The sequence below is a fragment of the Typha angustifolia genome, chromosome 9, assembly GCF_048772165.1.
Source record: "Typha angustifolia cultivar Huaian chromosome 9, ASM4877216v1, whole genome shotgun sequence".
Taxonomy (NCBI): domain Eukaryota; kingdom Viridiplantae; phylum Streptophyta; class Magnoliopsida; order Poales; family Typhaceae; genus Typha; species Typha angustifolia.
The window spans coordinates 779,262-802,068 of record NC_133247.1 but is presented as its reverse complement, the minus strand read 5'-3'; the positions used below and the strand labels follow the sequence as shown (position 1 = coordinate 802,068).

At 39.8% G+C, this 22,807-nt stretch overlaps 7 protein-coding genes across 13 annotated transcripts; 2 read left to right on the top strand and 5 right to left on the bottom strand.

The window, feature by feature from the left end:
• The first annotated feature begins 728 nt into the window (after positions 1 to 728).
• LOC140766786 (putative invertase inhibitor) lies at positions 729 to 1,262 on the top strand. Its single transcript, XM_073106429.1, has one exon. The coding sequence runs from the start codon at positions 729 to 731 to the stop codon at positions 1,260 to 1,262; it is 534 nt and encodes a 177-aa protein (XP_072962530.1).
• LOC140766749 (nuclear intron maturase 2, mitochondrial) lies at positions 1,126 to 4,979 on the bottom strand. Of its 2 annotated transcripts, none has more exons than XM_073106356.1 (2): positions 2,214 to 4,979; positions 1,126 to 1,263 (listed from the first exon to the last, which is right to left on the bottom strand). In XM_073106356.1, exon 1 carries the CDS (start codon positions 4,758 to 4,760, stop codon positions 2,589 to 2,591), a length of 2,172 nt encoding a protein of 723 aa, XP_072962457.1. In that variant the 5' UTR covers positions 4,761 to 4,979; the 3' UTR covers positions 1,126 to 1,263; positions 2,214 to 2,588. The 2 variants fall into 2 exon arrangements, with proteins under 2 accessions (XP_072962457.1, XP_072962458.1); XM_073106357.1 differs by lacking the exon at positions 1,126 to 1,263 and adding an exon at positions 1,271 to 1,866.
• A 136-nt stretch (positions 4,980 to 5,115) lies between these two features.
• On the top strand, positions 5,116 to 7,862 carry LOC140766750 (probable purine permease 11). 2 transcript variants are annotated; one of them, XM_073106359.1, is made up of 3 exons: positions 5,116 to 5,563; positions 5,663 to 5,692; positions 6,655 to 7,862. In XM_073106359.1, exons 2-3 carry the CDS (start codon positions 5,669 to 5,671, stop codon positions 7,747 to 7,749), a joined length of 1,119 nt encoding a protein of 372 aa, XP_072962460.1. In that variant the 5' UTR covers positions 5,116 to 5,563; positions 5,663 to 5,668; the 3' UTR covers positions 7,750 to 7,862. The 2 variants fall into 2 exon arrangements, with proteins under 2 accessions (XP_072962460.1, XP_072962459.1); XM_073106358.1 differs by having other exon boundaries at positions 5,116 to 5,692.
• A 140-nt stretch (positions 7,863 to 8,002) lies between these two features.
• Positions 8,003 to 11,220, bottom strand: LOC140767185 (uncharacterized). Of its 5 annotated transcripts, none has more exons than XM_073107007.1 (3): positions 10,183 to 10,470; positions 8,846 to 9,793; positions 8,003 to 8,475 (listed from the first exon to the last, which is right to left on the bottom strand). In XM_073107007.1, exons 1-3 carry the CDS (start codon positions 10,378 to 10,380, stop codon positions 8,359 to 8,361), a joined length of 1,263 nt encoding a protein of 420 aa, XP_072963108.1. In that variant the 5' UTR covers positions 10,381 to 10,470; the 3' UTR covers positions 8,003 to 8,358. The 5 variants fall into 5 exon arrangements, with proteins under 5 accessions (XP_072963108.1, XP_072963107.1, XP_072963112.1 ...); XM_073107011.1 differs by lacking the exons at positions 8,003 to 8,475; positions 10,183 to 10,470 and adding exons at positions 10,915 to 10,945; positions 11,090 to 11,220 and having other exon boundaries at positions 8,493 to 9,776; XM_073107006.1 differs by lacking the exon at positions 8,003 to 8,475 and having other exon boundaries at positions 8,492 to 9,793.
• Positions 11,221 to 11,346: 126 nt separating this feature from the next.
• On the bottom strand, positions 11,347 to 17,038 carry LOC140767183 (phragmoplastin DRP1E-like). The gene is made up of 15 exons (XM_073107005.1): positions 16,784 to 17,038; positions 16,620 to 16,683; positions 16,413 to 16,520; positions 15,842 to 15,943; positions 15,155 to 15,205; positions 14,995 to 15,056; positions 14,058 to 14,148; positions 13,843 to 13,907; positions 13,468 to 13,662; positions 13,264 to 13,383; positions 13,115 to 13,185; positions 12,347 to 12,572; positions 12,210 to 12,260; positions 11,760 to 12,128; positions 11,347 to 11,689 (listed from the first exon to the last, which is right to left on the bottom strand). Exons 1-15 carry the CDS (start codon positions 16,925 to 16,927, stop codon positions 11,561 to 11,563), a joined length of 1,848 nt encoding a protein of 615 aa, XP_072963106.1. The 5' UTR covers positions 16,928 to 17,038; the 3' UTR covers positions 11,347 to 11,560.
• A 787-nt stretch (positions 17,039 to 17,825) lies between these two features.
• On the bottom strand, positions 17,826 to 19,730 carry LOC140767271 (haloacid dehalogenase-like hydrolase domain-containing protein Sgpp). Its single transcript, XM_073107120.1, has 5 exons — positions 19,477 to 19,730; positions 18,957 to 19,071; positions 18,705 to 18,859; positions 18,372 to 18,633; positions 17,826 to 18,254 (listed from the first exon to the last, which is right to left on the bottom strand). Exons 1-5 carry the CDS (start codon positions 19,629 to 19,631, stop codon positions 18,063 to 18,065), a joined length of 879 nt encoding a protein of 292 aa, XP_072963221.1. The 5' UTR covers positions 19,632 to 19,730; the 3' UTR covers positions 17,826 to 18,062.
• Positions 19,731 to 20,314: 584 nt separating this feature from the next.
• LOC140767270 (phosphatidylinositol N-acetylglucosaminyltransferase subunit P-like) lies at positions 20,315 to 22,559 on the bottom strand. The gene is made up of 4 exons (XM_073107119.1): positions 22,304 to 22,559; positions 22,155 to 22,227; positions 21,088 to 21,206; positions 20,315 to 20,641 (listed from the first exon to the last, which is right to left on the bottom strand). The coding sequence occupies exons 1-4, from the start codon at positions 22,500 to 22,502 to the stop codon at positions 20,529 to 20,531; spliced, it is 504 nt and encodes a 167-aa protein (XP_072963220.1). The 5' UTR covers positions 22,503 to 22,559; the 3' UTR covers positions 20,315 to 20,528.
• Positions 22,560 to 22,807: the final 248 nt, after the last annotated feature.

Sequence of the window (22,807 nt, the reverse complement as noted above, 5' to 3'; positions counted from 1 at the left end):
ACGACTGAGATTGCTTTTGAATAGATTCGCGTGATGCTTTACCTTGCCATAATTGATTTTAGATTTGGGAAGCATATCTAACATTTTATCTTTTGAGATAATATATATTACCTAATTTGTGGTTAGCAAAAAAAAAAGGTACATTTTCCTATTAAAACAAATAACATAAGAGTTTATAAATTATAGGCAAAGCTATGAGATCAGTTCTCCGCCCTATTAAAATTGAAATAAATCAACTTTTTTAGTTAGAACTAAGAGACTTAGTTTAGTTTGATTATGAACTAAAATAAAATATAATTATTATTTTTGATGTGATATAAACATCATCTAAAAATTAGAGATTGGTTAGTTAAATTTGAATTTTAAGCGGAAATTTAAAGTTAATTTATCATTGTTTTGTTTCTGTATAACAAAAATATCCACAAATATTGTTGTTAGGAAGATCGAAACGGGAACGCAAGAAAAGAAGAAAAATTTGCTGTTGCTGTGAAGCTGTCATGTTCCAAGTTAAGCAAGATAATAACCATCTTGACTATATCAATTGCAACAAAAATAGAATCTAATATACAATTAACTAAGTAGATTTGTTGTGATACATAGCAAAACAGGAATCCTGAGCAGAAACAACGAGAATTCTGGCTATATCTAGCATTTCTGTTTAGCTATAAATTCAAATTAAGCATAAGATAGAAGCAAGCAAGCCAACCCTCCAGTTTAACACCAAAAGAATGGGATCCTCTTTGTTCCTTCCCTTCTTTGTCCTCGCTCTCCTTCACCATAATTTACTGCTATCTGTGCTTGCCTCAGTTGAAGATGCTTGCAAAGCTGTGACAATCAAAAACCAAAATGTGGGGTATAATTTCTGTGTGACATCTCTCCAGGCCGATCCAAACAGTGGGTCGACTGACTCGAAAGGGTTAGCAATTATCGCTGCAAATCTCACAAAGGTCAATGCCACCATCACCGCAGCCAAGATCCAAAGCCTACTGAAGGAGCCATTAGATCCTGTTGCAAAGGCATTGTTGAACACATGTACAAATATATATGAAAATATTATTGATCTTCTTTCGAGCTCAATTGACGCCCTTAGAGCTGGTCGTGTTGCTGAAGCCAAGGAAAAGTTGATGTTAGCTGAGAATAAACCTGAGGATTGTGATGATCTGCTCTTTGAGGGTGGAAAGAACTCTCTATTGGCCAAGGAGGATGAGGATTGTCAAGGGCTGGTAACAATAACTCAGACGTTTGCCTCTATGTTGGCATAGTCTGGGGTAAAACAAGCACCACGATTAATCTCAGAAGATATTGCAAATGATGCTATCAATTTATGTACAAAAGTAGATTTCTTCACCATTACAAATTCTCTGTTCTAAGTTTGTATCATTTGCATCCTGTCTTTGAAATATTACTGGGATTTTAAAAGCATAATTCTGACAAAAGAAGGATCGAGTTGTTTAGCCAGAAGGATAAGGAGCAATATAGATAATTAAAACACCTTCATATGCTTTGCATGATGATATCGTTTTTTTTTTGTCATCAGAACTCAGAACTATTCTTCCAGCTATCCTGCATAAAACTTCTTTAAATAAAAATAATGAAACAGAAGACCTGTGTATGGCAGAAATGAAGTTGAACTCAGTAGGTTATCTATGTGCCCTCAGTTCCTAGAGGATACTGTTCAAAATTTCCCCTCGAAATGAAACCAGTTGAACATGATCTCAATTGTCCAGGTCAAACTCGTCAGTAAGTAAGGGATAAATAACTTGAGAGGATCTCCATTTCTCCCTCTGTATGTAGTTCTTCTTCTTCCTTCTCTTTCACACCTTTTAGGTGGCTACTCCATCATCAGCGACAACAGTGTTGTCTTGCCTGAAAGCCCAATTCATAAACCCCAATCTAGTTACTTCCTCTTGCATTGAAGGGGCATCAACAATAGGAACATCACCGGACTGTTACTTAGGACCTTGGAACCAAGGGTTTTTATTATCTACCATTGCAACAAACTAGAAGATAGATGTTCTATGAAGCCACTAGTGTGAAGAGCAATATATAGAGCTATAGAAATGTCTGAGCTTTAATCAAAGTGCATATATTTTATGCGCAGAGAGAGAATTTGAACTTGAAACTTACAGAATTATGCTTTCTAGAGAGTTCAGATACAGCAGTTGTAGGTAAAGTGATTCCAGAAAGGTAGATCAAGTTTGAATCAAGCATACCTGGTTAGCATGCACATGCATTTAAATGGCATGAAGTTAATTTTCAGTCTTCCAATTCATCAGCCAGCTAAGACCATATATAAGTGACCTTTGATGTTGTTTGCACTACGAACACTTTTTCGGGTCAGCAACAGAGAACTATATGAAGTAATCATTCCTTGCAGAGAGCCTCAGGAAGCATAACATAAGCAAAAACCATGCCCTCGAAACGACTATAAATATTTTAGCAAAATTATGAATAATAAACTCATAATTTACATGTCACCCTTTCTAGTCCATTAGTGGGTAGACTAACAGACTATCTAGTTGCTCAACTTTATCTTGTTAATGAATACAAACATCTGAAATTTTTTTGATAGAGGTATCTAGCATTTCTCACATGTGTGAAGCTTCCAGAAAGTCCAACTTCACTTCACCCCCGTCCATCCTCTCCTGTATCTCATTTGTATTTGATCCCAGAAGCTCATCTTTAGCTCTATTGGCATCACTCACACCCAAAGGGGGCAACAGAAGTGCATTCTTCTTGTAGTTCCAGACAAGCATCGAAACATAATCCTGTGGAGTTATAAGCCCTTGTTCCCGAAGACAACTCTGCTGCTCTTCTAGGGTCTTGGGGTCACTAAGCCTTATGTATTCCATCAAAACCTTCTCATGATCTGGTTTCCATCCACTAGGGAACGGGGTGTAATCCGTCTCAGGCACCATAGACAACCGGGTGTAGTGAAGCCCATCAATGGAATCCACAAGACCCATCCTAAGAAGGTTGTGGTACTCTGGTGACTGGCCCTTCCTATCCTTCAACGGGCGGCTAAGGTTTCTCGATGCAATCTTGTACACCTTCGCCCTCGACCGCAGCTTGTATTTGGCAGCATACAGCTTTGCCAGTGATCCCCTGATAATATAAGAACAGAAATTCACTATCTTCTTGCGGTTATCCGCATAACGGTACCATTCCGCGATGGTCTGCAGGAATTTGTTCATCTGCGCATTGGTGTGTGCCTGTGTGGCGTGGAACATCCTGAAACAAGGCTGTGGGTCTGGGTCACGGTCTCCCTTCAAGAAATCCAACTTCCTAAACTGTTTGATGCATTGCTTCAGGCTTGCAGTCACCGACAACAATGTTCCAACACCCTTCTCACTGATGATCTTACCGCCAGTGGCCGTGTACCTGAGAGTTGGGTATACGACACGGCGGCACAGTACGTGGTCGAGGAACATGATCCCCTTTGTGATGTGCTCGATAGGAAGGCTCTCATTATCGAGCTTGATCTGATACCGTTGGTCGCAAAACTCGATCAGCTGCTTCCTGAGCACCGCTGCGTCGGCCCGGGGTCCCCTTATCCCAATCAAGAAATGCCCGCCGTATCGAATATAATCCATCTTCCTTGTCTTATCCGGCCCGCTTGTGGGAACAAACTCCGGCCACGAGGTGTTCCCCTGCTCTTCTCCGCCATCATCACCTGTCCAAATCACATCCGACTTCGACGGGCGGTAGAACTCCCTAATCTTCCCCTCCATCCACTTATCAAGCTCGTCAAGACAAACATTCGCGAGCAGCGGGCTGAGCACGCCGCAATGTCCCCAATCCGGATGCTTCTCGGCCTCCTCCGGCGCGAATCCAAAGAACGATTGCAGCCAGTAAGGATCCGGCTTTGGCTCGTCCTCCGCAAGCACCTTCTTCTTCTGATACTTGCGCTTCTTCTTTTTCTTCCTCGCGGCCTCCTCGTCGACCGGGCGGCCGGTGATAACCGGTGTGATGAGCGCCGACTTCACCAAGTCGACGACTTTCTTATCCCGGACCTCGCGGACCAGCGAATTGATGACGAGACCGGTCTTGGGGGAGCTCAGTAAGGTGCTAAGGTCGCCTTTCATGTACCAGAGGTACCCCGCGAAGCTGCGGCGGATGGTGCGGAGGACGGTGTGGGGGCCGCGGCCTGGGCGGAAGGCGAATGACTTCGCCGAGAAGCGGGACTCAAAGACGGGCTCGAGGAGGAGGAGGAGGAGCTCTTGGACGACGCGGTCTTGGAAGGGGGGTGGGCCGGAGGAGGAGAGGAGAGCCCGGAGCTTGCGTTTGGAGAGGGTGGAGGGGTCGGTGGAATCGCGGGGGGAGCGGAGGAAGGGGTCGAGGCGGTTTCCCCAGCGGAAGCGGCCGTCAAGGACGGCGTTGCGAAGGGAGAGGAGGGCGTCGAGGGTTTCGGGAGGAAGAGAGGAGCGGGGGAGGTAGGAGCCGGTCTCGTCGGCGAAAGTCTTCTGGTAGGCGAGGAGCCAGAGCTCGAGGCGGGAGAGGAGGGAGGAGAGCGGGGTGGTGGGGGAATTATTGGGCGACCGGAAAGAGGAGATCCAGTGGGAGGAGAGGAGGGAGATGGGGTCAGATTTGAGGAGGGAGGAGGGATCGAAGGAGGAGGAGGAAGAAGAAGAAGAAGAAGAAGACGAAGGAAAGCGATGAGGGTGGACAGGCTGAGCAACGGAGGAAAGGGTGAATAAGGGGCGTAGGAAGTGGGAAGAGAGACGGCGGTGGCGGAGGAGGAGAGGAAGGGGGCGAAGCATCGGGAGAGGGGAAGAAGGTGTCAATGTAAAACCCTGAGAAGCACTCTGCAAGACGCCGAGGTTTAAAAACGGGTCGGATTAATATCCAATCCTACCCGATTTCGGATCTCCTCCATTTTCCCTTTTATCTATCCATTTGCTTCCAATTTGATCTCATCCATCTATCTCATTCTTCTTTCTTGTTTATTTTAATTTTTTAGTTAATTACAGTCAGCTTCAGATGTGTATACAAAAAATTATAATTATTCAGAGAGGCCAAGTATAAATTATTATCTTTTATTGATCACAAACTTATAAATTACTGGCTAGATATAAAAAGACAAGTAGGCTAATTTTCTAAAGAATTAAAACATAACTATACATAATCATAGTAACTTTCATTTCAGTGAGTAAGTTCCGTAGTTAATTACTTACAATTGCTTGCTGTTTGGGCTTAAACGAGGCTTTAGTATTTATCTTTTTCTTGTATGCAGCCTCAAATCCAATGCAAACCAGAGACATGAGAATTTATATGCCCTCAAGTATCGAGTGCCCAATCAAAGAGAGCAAGATCAAGACCATCTGCTACTCCGAAAAAGGAACGCAATCTCTTATTTGGCAATGGAAACCAACAGTCCTCTCATTAATGGCAAGCAACATGGGCGGTCGTTGGAGCAGGAGAAGATCCAATTGGGCTTTCACTAAAATAATAAGCAGGAGAGTGATGCACGACATCGACGAAAAGAATTGGTGCTGTTGCTTTGCTTGTTGGCAATCACCTGGATCAATGGATAGGATGGCTGACAAAGGAGACAGTGAAGCAGGTATTCTTCTTCTTCTTCTTCTTCTTCTTCTCATCCCCTGTTCTCATATCTCGTGCTCTGCTGGGTTGACCTCCATCGTTCTAAATGGGAAACTGGAAGCTGTTCATGAAATCCAACTCCAACGCAAAGGTCGGTCTTCCTCTTATCCATTATATATTTCCAATTAATTTTATGCAATTCTTATATGGTTCTATATAGACGGATTAATACAATTTTAACTGAATTAATATTATAACAAATGATTAAGAAAACTAATTTGCAATTGGATCACCATTCGAGGCCGGCTTTTGTCTATGCTTTCAATCAACGCAGGCATAGATAACTACATGGTTGTCATCTTCTTCTTGCCTAGTGTCATTCCAGAGGAGTGCTTTGATTTCCTTGCTTTAGAAAAAGATCTGACTCCTCTTGTCAAAAGTTTGATCCAAAGTAGGCAGTGAATCTTGGGAATTCGTACTGATTCTGAACATGCGACGAGTCAATGAACCTGATATTGGATGTCAATTCATAGCAAGGCTGAGCATGTCAAATAGTTTCAAAAGCTAACAGATGCTTTTTGGATTAAACTTTGGTGCCAATAATAGAACAGCACACATTGTGTGCTCCGTAGGCAGCCATATGTCTTTAGCTCCCCTGCTACTGTTTGTTCTTTTTAAATAATTCAAAAGCTGTCCAACCTCTTTGTTACAAAGTCACTTTGATAGATACTATGGAAGTTTTAGTCAACATATTAAACTGTTCAATTTAAATTCTAAAATTGAATGGTAGTTGTCGTATGATAGATACCTTACAATGGGATTATGTATCTAGAAAACCTTTCTACAACCGATGCAGACCCATCGAGTAATATCATCAAGGTAGTCAAGTGATTGAATTATATCAGTTAATAGTTTATGACAGAGACTCTAGAGTCAATTTTTCTTTATCTCTTCCTCCTTACACTAAGATCATCAAAAACTGCACACCCTTTCATAAAGTGGCTGCCTTAGGCTCTATTTGATAAGGTCCTCAAACAAACTCATTAAAAAACTACGAGCCTGACAGATTCCAATACTTCCACCACACCCTCTCAATTCTCTACTCCGCTGCAGCTCAAAAGGCCCAGGAAGCCCCAACTTGGCACAGACCTCCAACATCCACTGATCGACGACCTCCTCCAACCTACAACCATGCAAAGAAACTGGACTTGGTGGCTCCTGGTGGCCGTCAACTCCTTCCTCCTCCTCGCCGGGCAATCCGCCGCCACCCTCCTCGGGAGGTTCTACTACGACCAAGGGGGCGGCAGCAAGTGGCTGCAGACCCTCACCCTTTCCGCCGCCTTCCCGATCTTATACCTTCCTCTCCTCTTCACACCTCCGATGGCTCGACCGCCTCCCGTCGCCAAGATCTCTATCATATACATCTTCTTGGGTCTGATCGCCGCCGTGGACAGCCTGATGTACTCTTACGGTCTGCTCTACCTCACCGTGTCGACGTTCTCCCTCGTCTGCGCGTCGCAGCTCGGCTTCAACGCCGTCTTCTCCTACTTCATCAACGCAGACAAGTTCACCGTCCTCACTCTCAACTCCGTCATCGTTCTCACCTTCTCGACGGCCATCATCGGAGTGCACTCGGATTCCGAATCCCCGGCCGAGGAGTCGAGGAGGACCTACGTGCTCGGATTCATCTTAACTCTCGGGGCGTCGGCTTTGTACTCTCTTATCCTCTCCCTCATGGAGCTCAGCTTCCAGAAGGTGGTCAAGAGCCAGAGCCTTCGGGCCGTGCTCGACATGCAGATCTATACGGCTCTGGTGTCGACGGCGGCGGCGGCGGCCGGGCTGTTCGCGAGCGGGGAGTGGAGGGGGTTAAAGGAGGACATGGAAGGGTTCAAGAAGGGGAGGGTGGCCTACGTGATGACTGTGGTTTGGACTGCGGTGGCTTGGCAGGTCACCAACGTGGGGCTTGTGGGCCTCATCTCCGAGGTGTCCTCACTCTTCTCCAATGTGATCAGTACACTGGGGATCCCCATCGTCCCAGTCTTCGCTGTGCTTCTTTTCAGCGAGAAGATGGACGGGATCAAGGTCGTCTCCCTCTTCTTGGCGTTGTGGGGATTCGCTTCCTATTTCTATCAACATTATATCGATTACAAGGCCGAGAAGAGAGGCAGGATGGAAGGAGATGGGTGCAGCGAGGCTTCTGTTCAATAGTGTGGAAGGGGGATTAATGCCTCCTGTATTTCGATTAGAACTCTTATCCTATTTTATCACTCACTAATAAGACTCTCCCCGACTATTACTTTAGGCTAAATTCAAAATTATTATAACTAAGCAAGCTGAAACACACTTGGCACTCTAAAGTTGACATGCAACCGCCATTTCAGAAGCCAGAAATCTATAGTTTGTGACTTGCGAAGGCAACCACTAACACCACACAAACCCAAAGCCAGAAGATAGACAACAGTGGATAAATCCAAAATAATATTGAAGAAATCACAAATTATTTTTATTACTGCGGGCATGCATTTTCCAGCAACAATCAACCAAAAAGAATGACGATAGAAGCTTACTCCTAATATGTGCACTTGCAGATATATTTACTATATCATCATCGCACAAAGCAAAAAAGGAAAAAATATCTATTAACTAGAAGGTAACTTTACCGACTTAAGACGCCGATCTTTCTTTATTGTCGAACCAACTTTCGATTATGAATTCAGCCAAGAAGAAGCAAATGCCTCCACCATGTTCATGGGAGCCAACTGCACTTTGTGCATCTCATGACTTCCAACGGCCATCAAACTAAAAAAGTGTCAATTTCTAGATAAAAGTACTGAATTCACCTTCCGGGTTCAGCATCTTTGCTTCCTGGGCCTTAATTGCCGAGGTTAGAGATCTCACATTCAGAGATTTAGAAAGGTTGCTCAGAGATTGGGACTGCAAAATCAATTAACATCATGATCTATTATGCATCTGGCGAGTGCTGAGGTTAAACAATGTTGACTCTTGATTATAAAATGGTAAAGCTTAAATTCTATAAACTGTTGATTTATCATGATCTAATATGGACCTCACAGAGCAACTGAAGGAGTAACAATTCACATCACCTAAACTCCCATTTCTGTAAACTTATGCCAACAAATGAAAAAAGAATGAAAACGAGGAGATAAAATTAGGCCTTAGGATATCATTGAAGGAAATGCTTCATTTGCATAAGGATGAGTAATATGCGGTATGCTGCATTGACTCCAACTATGTTAAACTTGAAAATCACATTGATAACAAAATTGTACAGACCATGACTAACCTTTTCCAGAAGTTCTGCACGCTTGTCTAGTTCTTCCATCGACGCCTCTTGCTCATGGTTTATTTGGAGAATGTAAAGCAGATGTGAATGTAGAAACTCCGAGCAGTGCTTCTCAAGAGTACACTGTGGAAAAGTAGACTGACAGCCGATTTGGTTGAAAGGGCAGTTTATTAGCTTCATAGGGCACACAGTTATGCAATGCCTGTCCATCTCATGCCTCATAAGGCTCTGTGAGCACTGCTGCTCGCATGGGAGGACCTTGAATGGGCACACTGATTCGTGCTTCTCGATATGACCAGCAGAAAATTTGGCTGCACATCCTTCATGCGTGCAATTCATGGGCCTGAAAATACAATAACTTTGATGCTCGGCTAGCTGTTCTGCTGTGCTGAATTTCATGGCACAATGAAATGTGTTATTGAAGTCAATGTTTTTAAGCAGAACCTCTGCAATGGCTTCCCTCCTATCCACCAACCAGAACATATTTATCTCCATATCTTGCACGAAGTCATCAATCTTGTCCTCTTGGGTTTCACTCAACAACCACCCGGAGATGCTGCCCAATAAGTTCCTTTTCAAACCTGAAAATTCATCAATAAAGATTGATATGATTTCAGTTGGATTATTAGAGATCTCTTCTGCTGGATCTTGGGTACCATCCCCTCTCATCAAAGATTCAGCAACGAACGTCTCGCTTCTGTGGGTCAGATAATCTATCATTTCCTTTCTCATATCAACAGCTACAAAAGATGGACTGTTGAAAAGATCACCAGTTGTGCTGTCCACACAAGCTGCGGCTAACCCAGGAAGCAAGAGTTGTGCAATTCTATGCACTAATTCTTTATCACAGTAGTTGCACTCAAATGACAAGCAGACATCCCTAACCAACCCTGAATCTGAAACTGGAACATCCATAGCTTTCAACCAATGCCTGAAAAAATTAAAGGTCTAAAGCTGCTTTAGTCAAACATATAAAAAGAATAGTTAAATCATAAGTAAAGAACTTCATTCCAATACACAAATGCAGATGTTTCCTTGTGATTAAAAATCCACCAGAGACGATCATAAAATAAGATTCTGGTATGATGTGATATATATATAATTCTATGAGACGGATCCATTCCCGATAAAGAGGATTGTAGGAAGACATAATAGTCAAAACCGCTCGGGCACCAAAAGGAATTGATTACAGAAATAAGTAATGGCTTCTATATCATTATCATCGATGGAACATTGCACAAAAACAAGCTAATTAAATCCTAACTTCCAGATGCAAACAATACACGAAAGATACTGAAAAGTACGGAGAAATTAAAAAAGAAAAACCAACGGAGTACCTTTCTTGGAAGCAGACGAATAGACCTTTTTTTTATGCGAGTTAAATATGGCGAAGAGATTGGAAGAAAAGGACACGGGGAGAGGGGGAAGAGGTGGTGGAGCGAGAGGAATACGGGAACAAGGGTGAGACGACGCGATCGAGGGACCATGCGGACCGTTAGATCATCTGAGTTGGCACACGACACCATTGCTTCCATCCGAAGAGAGGAAAGGAAAGGTTGACCGTCAGATCAACTGGTCGGGGTTTGAACAGTTTCTCTTCGGCTGCAAAGAAACGACCCACTGTGCACGTGTTTATGGATACAAGGATATATATATATATATATATATATATATATATATATATATATATATAAATCTGAACAATTTAATAGATGAAAAGACAATGCCATTGACTGATTGTGAACTATGCAAATAAAATTTAAAAAAAAACTGAAAACGAATAAAAGTAATATTGCCTTTTAATGTTAAATAGATTATAATTTTTAACCTTCATAGGTATCTATATTAAAAAAAAAGGGTATAAAGGATCCTTACCAAAGTGTCTTAAGTGGTATATGCATAAATAAGGAATTTAGAAGGGCATGCAAATAAATAAGGAATTCTAGAAGGGCATGCACATAAATAAGGAATTCTAGAAGAGTATACAGCTACACATACAAAAATACCCTGGATAAAATTAATATATTGGGCTGAATAGAAGAGATGAAATATATCAAATAGAGCCCTACCAACCAGCTCCCCTCCTCCCTGCTCCGTTGCCTGAAAGGAAAAACATTTCAAGTGCAGGAGTACTACAGATACAAGCAAATAATAGGCTAGTTAGGGCCAGGCCATTCCCAATATATTTCTTTCAATGCATATCCAAGATTTTAAGTAACAAGCTGAGTACTTTCAACCTCTTACCAGCAAATAGTCAAGAACCCGAAGAGTCGACGCCTTGCCTGATAGAACTACTAGCCTGAGAACAATTTCCACAGCTATCTGTTAAACTGTGAATGTATAAATCAAAATCATCAGATATCTGAATGTTACTCTATATCCAAAACTTTTCTGGGAGAGATGTATGCTACACAGTCATATTTAATTATTATCTTCACACAATACTTCATTTTCTTAATCCCAAATAATTCTGACATTTCAAAAGGACAACAGCATCACGATGTGAATAATAACAATATGATTGCAATAAGACATACCAGTTCAGCAAAAGAGAATAATACAATCCACCACCGATGAACAAGAACATGATGCATGAATTTACAGAATAGAATAAAAGGATGTGGTGGATTCTGTAGGTCACAAATTAGCAAAAACGATCACAAATGACTACAAAAGTAGACATACAATACAAGGTAAAAATCCAAATGGTTAACTTCATCGGACCCATGAAACAGCATCAATCTCATCCCTTGCCGACTTGTACAACTCCAGCCTCTTAGCACATTGCAGCCGTCGCTCCATCAGAGCTGGATCCTCATCTAATAGCAGCACAAGCTGTTTGCCCTACAAGAGAAAGAGCAATGAGAACAAGTGAAAAGAGGAGCTTCGAGATACAGTGGATGGGGTAGCAGACCTCCTTTTTCCCCACTTGGGTGTAGAAATAATTAAGCAAGGAACGTTTAGCTTCCCGAACTTGACAGAATACAACTGCTTTAGGAATGGAGTTTCTGAGTGTCTCGGACACCATCCCAATATAAGAGGATACATTTGAAGCTATTCTCCTGAAGTGCATATCAGGGTACCGGTCAACTGAAGGGGCAGAAGGATTCCCACCCTTTTCCACTTCTTGTGGGAGCTTACGGAAGAAGTCCACCGTCAAGTATGATGCTTCCATATCAACCAAGCGTATTGTGGTCTTTCGGCTATCTTCACGGAATCTCTCCAATGCTTCAAAAGAGGCAGCTGCAAGTTCAGCTTGGAGAGTAGGAAACCTTTTCAACTCCTGAGGATCAGTAGATAAGCATGACATGCTGTTCTATCCACTGCATAGTATTCTATGTAACTTAAATGAGAAAGCACTAACCTGAGTCTCTCCTATGGATATCCTAACCAATTCTTTCAGAACATAGTGCACCTGCAACAAAAATAATAGATAAGTTAAATTCAAGCCATATTCAATGAGTAGAAAAATTAAAAATATATAGGCAAAGACTATCTCACAGCATCAACAGAAGCTTCTGCTGGGCCTCTGAAATAATTGAGAGCACTCTCAATCAAGCGACGGTAACCTTGTTCTGGAGCAATTAAGTGAGGCTGATAACCATCAGCTTCTGACACCACCTTCTTCACATTTTGCAAAGAGAGATGCCGGTCAAAAGGAAGTTTCTTCAAGGCAGCAGGGAGTTGATTATCAAAAACTCCATAAATTCGATCACCACCAGGACGTCTGTAATATTTAATCAGCTTATATCATTAGCTAATAAGCAAAATGTGTGGTACATCTATAAATTAGAAAACAGAAAGCCACAAATCTTATGGAATAAGAAAGAAGAAACTTCATGTACTCAGGAATCCAGATAAAGTTTCCCTGGTAATTGTAGTTCGATATGACAATTGAAAGCTTATAAAAGCTTTTAAAACAATATGATCATATTGACATGACAAATCATGAAAAAGAAAAAATTATTATGGTAAAAATACTGTAATGAATGCATATCTAATAGCACATGCTGCAAGAACATTCCTCAATCAAATGAGGCATATGAACATGAATAGATTATATAATCATGCACATGCATACAATTTCTCAATCACATTCACCAAAATATGAGTGCATTGCATGAACTCTTATCTTCCTGGACATGCGAAGTTCAGTTAGTGTGCAAATCACCATGCCCTAAATCTAAGCTCTAACAACATGTGATTACAGAGTTCACTGATATTTTACAAGAGGAATGGATGTCAGAATTAGAGAAGCAAGGCATTTACCCTCCTTCAAGATGTTCTTTAAATATCTTGTCAAATGCGCGGCAGAGCTCCAAAATTGTGTATAACTGTGCCTAAAGATTCAAACAAGATGTAAAAATTTATGCTACAAATAGACAGAAAGTTTGTAAATAATATAGTAAGTGCATTACCCCAGCATCAACAGCAATTGGTCTACCAAGATGGTCCATCTCAGATTCAAGTTCATCAATACTTTTGTTTATCAACGATGTAATACTTGGAATTTGTGCCCTTATCACAGATTCCAGGTGCTGGAAGCATAAGCTACATTAATTGACAATTATACCAACTTTTTAAGGGAATATAGAATATGAAAGTTAAATGAATATGTATACCTTTGAAAGAAGCTTGGCGAGATATTCTGAACCCATTTTGCTGGCTAAGTGTGAGTAGTCTGGACTAGTAGCAAAATACTCCCTTTCCTTTCGCCTAGCGACAATCATGTCGACATTCTTATTAATATCTTGTTGGGAACGGTTGACGATCCCAACCCAAGGATGTTGTAGCTTATAAGATCTCCCTTCAAGAACCTTAAAGGCAAAGCATAGAAGTATCAGTAACATTTGCCCACGTAAACTATGATCTGCATGATTTCATTGAAGAGATTTAAGTATTTAACTCATCTTCAGTGAAGCAAATGAGAATTGAGAATGAGAGAGAGAGAGAGAGAGAGAGAGAGATTTGGGGCGGGGGGTGGGAAGAAAACCTACATCTAGTGCATTTGTTCCCTTGTCCATCAAATCAAGCTTTGTCAACACTCCAAAAGTCCTTTCACCTGATCAAATTTGAAATGAATTCATATTTATAGATTTGTAGTAAGTGCACAAATTATTTAGAACAATCAATTCAAACTGGTAAAAGAATATGTGCAGACAATAATATCATGTATTAAAAAAAAACCATTTTAGCTAACTTTGCTTTGTACCTGTTGGATCAACTTCTCTAGCAAGCTTAATGGCATCAGATGTTGCAATGTCTTGATTGGCAGGAGATATTGCCAATATGATACTATTAGGCTACAATTGAAAGTGAATAAATCAGATTGAAATTATCCTTAAGGAATAGTATGAAACATTGTTCCCACAAGAAAAAGTACAATGTGGAATAATAATACTAGAACATAATTACACAATACACTTCCCTAATGATTGTAATAATTCAATACATCGGGCAAGCCAATCTTCAAGAAGGAAAAGTATTGTAAAACTAAGTAGTCAAAAGCAAACATATAACTGATTTATGTTTGAATAACTTTAAAACATAGAACCAATTTATCTTTCATATCATTTCATGTCACTATACCCATTGTATTACACCTGCGCTGCAGAAGTTTCCAGAGAATCTATACTTCTTTCCTGAGTAGGCCTTCATTTTATATCATAAATTTTGCATACATTCATCTGCAGTCGTCATTACAGCCTTGCAACTTGGGCTTCAGATATGAGCATGAACTGACGACAGAAAATGATAAAAAAAGAGAATATGTGATGTATTTACTCTCTCTTATTGCATCTTAAATTATACAATACTTTCTCTTTGAAAAGTTCTCAAAGTTCTGTTATGAAATTCATTCTTCTTCATTATCAAAAGTTCAAATTATGCTGTCATATCCATATTCTAAACAGTAAACCCATGGCGAAGACTCATAACTCGTAAGAACTACATACGATTTTTATCACTTATTAGAGTTCTAAGAGCGGAAGTAGACAAGTAGGCTAATAGAGATGTTTTACTGTTGAAAACAACACAGACCCTGTGAACAGATTCTCAACAAAGATTCATCAAAGCAGCTTGCGGAAGCATGAAAATAACTATATCTGTTCTTTACAAAGAATGTTAGAAAGTTCTGCTACTGTACAAACCTTATCAACATATGAACGAACCATCATTTCGATATCTTGAACAATGCTTTCAGGTTGGCCCTCTACAAAAGGCATGTCCATGTGTTATTCTTGAGAATAAAGCACTGAATATTTATACAAGCATAAATAAATAAAAAAGAAACAAAAAGATCATACAAACCTACAGCAACTTTCGTAAGACCCGGTAGATCAATCAGTGTTAGATTGACAACTGTCATAAACAATCAAAGAATTAAAAACATTGAGCCATACATTGAACTCATTAGGCTCAAAAGATAATAAATGGTACAGGGCAGAATAAAACAGAACATGACAGGTCAATAATTAAGCAGAACATCCAATGCAGGTTCAAGGAACAAAAGCAAAAACAGTATGCATGACATAACAACATTCACTAAATGAGATCTAGTTGAACCAGTTATAGCTGATTTAGCAATGCGAATACAACTTAGGTTCAATTTTAGGACGTCCAAGTGTTTGATCTGCTTGAAATTTAAGGATTTCTAAGCTCACAAATGATCTAAAAGCTCTCCAAGAACAGTTAGCACACCACTAATGAGTATCAAGCATGAGTTGCAAAACAAGTCCTAGAAGGTTAGGATTAATTTGATAAACTTCAGCAAAGCAAAGACACATAATGGCATAAACAAATGCGCATTCGATTTCATGCCATATTAGCAGTTTGGATGACAACTATTACTCCACATCAAACTCTTAGTGATACAAATCCCAAGTAAATAAATAAAGATCATATTATGTGGGCCCAGAACAATGTAAGCAGTGTCGATAACAAATATAACCATAAAAATTGCAAATAAATAAAGAAAAATAGTTGAGAGAACTATACCGTTTGGTGAGTAAATGCTGAGATGAATGGGAACTGGAGAAATTTGTTTTGTCTTCCCAGTCAATCTATCAGTTTCATCTTGGATTTCTTTCCGCACAAGAGCTACAGGAACACATTGCAAAAGTTGCAATATAATTAGATTATATGCATTTCCCAAATGTAGCAAAATAACACTTGTAAACTAATCCCAAGAACCCACCTATGAATGGATGGGAGCCAAAAGGCCACACAAATTTGAAATTTTGCTTAAACTCTAAACCCATTGATTAAAAACAAGACACTTGCCTAACTGATTACTAAACGGGTGACCCCCAAGTAACAAAATTAGCACAAGCAGATCCAAAAAAAAAACTAGACCTAGAATTCTTCTAAATCATCAATAAAAATGATAAAAGGAGTGATTGAAGATTGCAACCGGGATCGAATTGGAGCTCTGAGTAATGGCTTTGGACAATCTTATCTCATTTTTTCACATGAAAAGAACATGAACAATTCAAAGTATATGGCACCGATAATCAAAATACCAGACAATTTTCAGCAAAACTTTCTATAAGAAACGATCATAAACTACCAAAATCAGAAAATCTCCTCTTTGGCATGTGAAGAAACTCGGCATAGTCCGCCTGTCCTTCCTCAGTCTTGTGCAGCTGCAGTACCAACGGCCTCCTTGTCACAATCCCTACATCGAGCAGAAAGGATTTATAATTAAGCTAGCGAATCAAACGAAAAAAAAAAAGGAAGAAACAAAGTATTCAAGAATTAAAAAAAAAATCCAAACCAGATCCACGAGGGAGGAAATCGCGTCCGACAATGCTCTCCAACACCGACGACTTCCCCGAACTCTGACATAAAAAACGCAACATCAGTACCCAACACAGAACAAGGCAAGTAATTAAAGATTCTAAGATCAAGAAAGAGGAGAACTAACTACAAGAGGCAGACCTGTCCTCCGACGACGGCCACGGAGGGGAGAGCTTCCCATAGAGTCGGCAAGGCGCCGCCGTCCGCCCCGCCATGGTCACCGAGAACTGTGCAAGCCCTCTGGATCCGGTTCACCAACCCTATCAAGCTCTCCATCGTCGTCATCTCCGAAACCCTAACCGCAGAATTCCACGAAAGCTTGGATTCGAGAGGAGGAAGCCGAAGAAGGATCGAGAGAGGAATAGGAAATAGAACGCAAGGTATGTGCCACTATACTGGTAGGTCTGCTTTCCTTTTCTTGTGGTGGATATATTCAATTTCCGGTTTTAGCCCTCCAATTTATGGCTACTAAACGGGGAAGCGGAGGGGTATTTTGGGGAGTGTCGGCCGGATAAAGGACGGGGGACACGTGGGGACCGCTGATAGATGGCGCTGCTTCTATAATTCCGAGTCTACAGACCGTTGTTTCAAAAGTTTTCAAATTCTCCCATAGATTCTTCTTCGACCCTAAGCAATTAGGAAGAGTTCCTAAAACAATCTTACACTAAAGTGCACTTTAACCCTTAAATACAAATAAAGATTTATGCACATTTATTAAGTTAAGGGTTCATCTAAAATAGACTAATATTATAACTTAAAATTATACACATTAATCACACTTAAAGGTATTTTTAGTGAGAGACTTAGTATAATAAAGCAAAGCATGCATATTGGCAGATTGGATGGGTTGTTCTTAAGAAGGTTCTGGATAATATTCTTTTAAGGAGTTTGGCTTTATTTTAATTACATTGGAACCTACTTGTGACAAATCTAGAAGTGGGCTGGATTGGTGAAGAAATCTTGAATTTGAGCATAATATATTTTTATTTATTTATTATGCCTTTTGCAACTACTCTACTCATCTTCTTTAATTATCAGATCAACTTGTTGGATACCGAGAATATCACTTAGAATATGCTAGGAGAAGAGAGGATATAAAAAAGAATAGAATAAGAAAGTGTCAATGACAAGGACTGTCAAGAGAATACAAACATTTTGTTATATGGGGTTCTGAATTTGAGCATCCAGTAAATAATCTATATCCTGTTAATATAATCCCCTTCAACATCCTAAGCTTATAAATGTATAGCTATCAAATCTGAATCTAGTTTCAGGTCATAAATAGTGAAAAATGTCTGATACTCATCAGATACAAGATAATTTGAGGATGATGTAACAAAATGACATACAAATTGTGGTTATAAATATTGTCTAATGCTTCTTTATTTCCTTGTAATATTGTAAAAGGGAGTAGGCCATCTCAAGCATCAGTCCTCCTCTCTTTGCTGCTTCTGTCTAACTCTTCAAGTATGGTCCAGAGCTCTGGATCCTCAAAATCTTTTATGAGCAAACAGGCTCCTGCATCTTTGAGTAAATTCTCAGGATTTCTTGTTGTCAGACCAATGACGGGCATCCCTGCGGCTACACCAGCTCGTATCCCTGATGCGGAATCCTTTACAAATCAAAGTATTGAAAGTAAGTAAAATTGTGCATAAAAAGTTGAAGAAAAACAAAAGGATCATACAGAAGTTAATTTCTAGTTTTCTACAACAACAGCATAAGGGCACACCTCAAATACAAATGTGTGCTCAGGAGAAGCTTTAACAAGTTCGAGGGCCTTTAGATAAGGATCAGGGAATGGCTTGGCTCGATCGCATTCGCTCCCAACTATGAGAGTCTGGAAGAAATCAGTGAGGCCAAGTATAGAAATCATAAGTTCTGCATTAGCCCTCGGTGAGTTGGTCACTGCTGCACGCTTCAAACCGCGATCCTCGATCCATTTGCATAGCTTGTGGAGACCATTCACTGCCTCTAATTGCTGTGGTATCAACCTGCAGTATCCGATTTGTTCTCTTTATCATGAACATCAAACTACAAATAGAAAGTATAGTTGGTGAATTACCTGCGGAACATAGCTTCCTTGTCATCCATGAACTTCATTGCTCTTTCATGATCCCAATCTGGAAATAATGCACCTCCGATATCAGAGTTGTGCTTTCCACTAATTTTCTCAATGAAGAATTCCTCAGTTATGGGAACACCATTGTTGAAACCAATCTGCAGGAAGTTTGCATGGTTTTTTAAGCAGAATCTGTAGGTCTTTATGGACAAAAGCATAGAGAAGGCAACAATAATATACCATTATGAAGCATACCTCTTGTAGCATTTCGCGGAACACATAGTAATGAATAGGATCTGAATCACATAATGTGCCATCAATATCCAACAATATTGCTTCTAATGGAGCAAGTCCAGAGAGAAGGCATTTGCTGCACAGCAAGTTTAAGATAATACTAGTTACTACTCCCATAGGCCAGAATCTACAAATGGATCAAACTAATCTAATATTGCAGTATTTTAGGTGCAGAGTTAGTCCAAATGTTCACAACTGCCAAGCAAGTGATTACTTTATATGTGAAGAATTAGTCAATCAAAGATTTAAAACCTAAATTTTCTTTTTCAAAACATCATCTTATGATTTTAAATTGCACGAAGCAACAGCGACTTCGATTCCTCCAAATCTATCACAAGAGAGAAAATTTTAATGGACCAACAGCACTGGTCACCATGAAACCTCATTAACAAAATTGAAAAAAAAATGAGAAAGAGATTCAGATGATAAATAAAAGGAATAGTGGATTGTTTTTTTTTTTTGGAAAAAATAATAATAATACCTCTCTACCGGTTTGGAATTGGACGTCATCTGTGTCACCTTAGAAAGAGAGATGAATGGGATGGAGTTGAGCAGAGGAGGACTTGTAATATGGGAATGGATTCTTCTATTTGGGAAGAGATGGTGATAAAGGGGACGACAGAGTAGAGAGGACATGTGATTGGATGAGGAGATGGTGGAAAGAACGAGATCCCTATGAATCGGGTTCCTTTTACTTGTGTCTAATTTTGAAAGCCCCGGTGCCTGCCAGAGGTTTGCGTAGCTGATCCTCCGAACGCTGCATATCCGAATGCAAGAATTTTCTTACAGCCAATCATGAGCTGCCAAGTACCCCAACATACGACTATTTCCTGAAGTGGGTAAGGTGCTGGCTGCTGCGCGAGGAAGTTGGATGGATGAGTATTGCTTCTGAAATTATTCTGGCCCTCGATTTTTGAGTGAGAATTAAACATTTCTATTTTGGTCGTTGATTTGGACTAAGTATTAAGGGGAATTCTATATATTCCCCATCATCTTGGAAATGGCATGACGGTGATAATACGGGCCAAAGTTTCTGAAGCACCGTGTTAGCAAACCCCACATCTAAATAATTTAATTGATTTGGAGTTATATTTTCTCTAAATTCTCTATTTGAAATCATCAAAGTTGTGAGATTTTAATTGATTCCAACAGATTTGGATGGATTTCAATATGCAATAAATCAGATAATTTAGAGGTACTGGTTTAGATGGATTTTAGTTTGTGTGACGAAATCTGATAATTTAAAATCCGATTTGACTGTAATTTATTTGGTACTTAGCTTAATTTTTTTAAATCTTATTGACTAAAATAGGAGAATCATCTGTAAGGATCTGACCTTCAAATTCCACATAAGAAAGATATACAATAAACTTGGTTCAATATAAACTTCGTGTCTATCTCATTCTCAAGCTATAGAGGATAGTGATGAAACAAGTAGATTTGATCAGATATCATAATCCTTCAGGACACTTCGGACTTCCCTATCCTTACAGAGGCTAAGAAAACAGGATATGTTACATTATGGCATCCAAATCATTGAAACATGCAACCATTTATCTGGTCAATGCCAATGTCAGAAATTGGTTCAATAGGTTTCTCAGTTCCCATGGAAGATATCAATACTGAACGTTCCCGACTGTATTCATCTGAAAAAGAAGTAAACAGGAAAACTAGTCAAACATAATAATGCCGAAACAAACTCGCACCATAAAAAGACATGCGAACGGTTTTACATGCCAAAACAAACTAGTTTGTGTGATGTAACCACACAGTAAATGATAGTGTAATCACAATGAGGTCAAATGTAGTTTCTGGCTTTACCAGGTAGAAACCTAATACCGCAAGGCTACAAAAATGCCCAAGCCCATCACTGCTTGATCTAGATGAATGCCATCAGGACTAGAGGTCGAGTTTGAATGCATACATTGCTTATATAATTGAAAATATTTTTGCCATAAATATCTCACTTTGGAACTCTAATGTTTACAGGGTTCTTAAAATAAATTTGATGCCGTGTTTTGAATGCATACATTGCTTCTGATAAGTGAAAGAATTTACACAATTCAATATAGCAATTTAATGTAAATCTTACCAAATATTGTGTTAAAGGAATTCGGAGGAGGAGTGACCATGAAGTTTAAGCCCAAATAGAAGATCATGGCTAAGACCACAGATACCATAAAAAATGATGGAATTGCCAGTGCCCAATACCTGCGTGTAAATTAGTTATCACTTACATAAAACTGCAGCTACAAAATGGACATTTTGGTAAGAAGAAATCCATATAGAGTATGAGACCGAATTACCAAATGGCCAAATCAAATAAAAGAGAATTCATTTAGTTCATCAAATAAGTGAGAACAATGACACACATATTTTTGAATCCTATTAGCACTTTACAAGTCCTAACAATAATGTGTTACACTTTACAAGTCCTAACAATAAGGTAACACAAGAGTGTAAATCTAAAACATTTAATAGATACATAAGCAAGTCATGATAATCAATTTCACTAGATGACTAATAAGCATTTCATAATGATTCTCATTCTCAAGCATAATTAGTATGGATAACACATTCTATTTAGGAGAAATCTCACTCCCATCATACTTAGACCTATCAATACTGTAATAAATTCCAGACCAAGCATCACTGTCACGACCATCCTAAAGTGGGTAAGAAGCCAGGAAGCTCCTACTTCAATTGTTTACGAGTTACGGCCTTCCATGTAGAGATTAACTCTTTCTTCACCCAAAGGTAAGATGGGCAGAGAAGAGGCTAGGATCTTACCTCCACTGAACAATAAGGTACATAACTATGTAATCCAGCTAAACTCATGTAGGATCGTTAGCTTAGGGCATCTATTGGGATAAAGATTCCAACTACTCCGTCAATTTGATTACATTTAAACTGTTCAAAAGGAACAAGAATTAACTGACATAATGCATCCTAACTTAGGATCCATCACAGCCTCCAAATCCTCTCAACTCCATCTGCATTCCGCAAGTAATAGAAGAATCTTCCCTTTACGCATGAAATGATCAAGAAACAAGCTTTCAATGTCGATAATTCTCTACATATTCTTTATAGCAGAAAAGTGGCAATCAAGAAACCTAAGAACATCAAGAGAACGGATCAAGGAAGAGAGCAATCACCGACTTGCTAGGGTAATAAGTGATCCCCAAAGAATGCAACCACGGCTCAGGTGTATACGCCCACACCAAATAGATCACTGCACCATCAAGAAAAGCACCATGAGAACACCCGCTTGGATCAAGATCTATCGAGGAATCTAAAGTGTTAAGTACCTGTGGCGATGACGGTGGTGATGGATCCGACGAAGCCGTAGACCTCGGAGGGCTTGGGGCCGTGCTCGTCGGCAAACGCGGCGGCCTTCTTCTCCTCAGGCTTGGAGCCCGAGACCGTCGACCTCCTCTCTCGTAGGAGGCTAAGAGTTCGCCTCGGGCTGCTCACCACAAGCGAAGTCGGCGACGACGGCGACTCCATCGTTTCTTATCGAATAACTGTTATTCCCTTCTACTTTTAATTGGAGTATTTCTCCGCGCATCTCTCCTGCGCTTTATATCCGTATGATTCAAATTTATTTTTAACGAAGTAGATTACTCTTTCAAATTGATTAGTGTAGCGTTTTATTAGGACTATTGTAAATTAAACTCTATTTAATAATAAATTTAAAAAATAATTTATTTTGGTTAAAAAAACTTCAAAAAGGGCTAGAAAACTCAAATGACACAACGGATCTTTTCTAATACTTAATTTTTAGAACTTCTATATCATTTCTTAGTACTTTA

What these genes read in the sequence shown, in the direction of transcription:
- LOC140766786 (XM_073106429.1), top strand. Translation starts at nt 729, where the DNA reads ATGGGATCCTCTTTGTTCCTTCCCTTCTTTGTCCTCGCTCTCCTTCAC.
- LOC140766749 (XM_073106356.1), bottom strand. Translation starts at nt 4,760, where the DNA reads ATGCTTCGCCCCCTTCCTCTCCTCCTCCGCCACCGCCGTCTCTCTTCC.
- LOC140766750 (XM_073106358.1), top strand. Translation starts at nt 5,648, where the DNA reads ATGGGAAACTGGAAGCTGTTCATGAAATCCAACTCCAACGCAAAG. An exon ending in AATCCAACTCCAACGCAAAG is followed by an intron (nt 5,693 to 6,654) that starts GTCGGTCTTCCT and finishes ACTCCGCTGCAG; the next exon opens with CTCAAAAGGCCCAGGAAGCC.
- LOC140767185 (XM_073107006.1), bottom strand. Translation starts at nt 10,380, where the DNA reads ATGGAAGCAATGGTGTCGTGTGCCAACTCAGATGATCTAACGGTCCGC. An exon ending in TTCGTCTGCTTCCAAGAAAG is followed by an intron (nt 9,794 to 10,182) that starts GTACTCCGTTGG and finishes AAGCAGCTTTAG; the next exon opens with ACCTTTAATTTTTTCAGGCA.
- LOC140767183 (XM_073107005.1), bottom strand. Translation starts at nt 16,927, where the DNA reads ATGACGACGATGGAGAGCTTGATAGGGTTGGTGAACCGGATCCAGAGG. An exon ending in GAGGAGATTTTCTGATTTTG is followed by an intron (nt 15,944 to 16,412) that starts GTAGTTTATGAT and finishes GTGTTCCTGTAG; the next exon opens with CTCTTGTGCGGAAAGAAATC. An exon ending in TATCCATAGGAGAGACTCAG is followed by an intron (nt 12,129 to 12,209) that starts GTTAGTGCTTTC and finishes ACTGATCCTCAG; the next exon opens with GAGTTGAAAAGGTTTCCTAC.
- LOC140767271 (XM_073107120.1), bottom strand. Translation starts at nt 19,631, where the DNA reads ATGTCCTCTCTACTCTGTCGTCCCCTTTATCACCATCTCTTCCCAAAT. An exon ending in AATTCCAAACCGGTAGAGAG is followed by an intron (nt 19,072 to 19,476) that starts GTATTATTATTA and finishes CTTGCTGTGCAG; the next exon opens with CAAATGCCTTCTCTCTGGAC. An exon ending in AAGGAAGCTATGTTCCGCAG is followed by an intron (nt 18,634 to 18,704) that starts GTAATTCACCAA and finishes CGGATACTGCAG; the next exon opens with GTTGATACCACAGCAATTAG.
- LOC140767270 (XM_073107119.1), bottom strand. Translation starts at nt 22,502, where the DNA reads ATGGAGTCGCCGTCGTCGCCGACTTCGCTTGTGGTGAGCAGCCCGAGG. An exon ending in CACCACCGTCATCGCCACAG is followed by an intron (nt 22,228 to 22,303) that starts GTACTTAACACT and finishes TTGATGGTGCAG; the next exon opens with TGATCTATTTGGTGTGGGCG. An exon ending in ATCACTTATTACCCTAGCAA is followed by an intron (nt 21,207 to 22,154) that starts GTCGGTGATTGC and finishes ATTTACACGCAG; the next exon opens with GTATTGGGCACTGGCAATTC.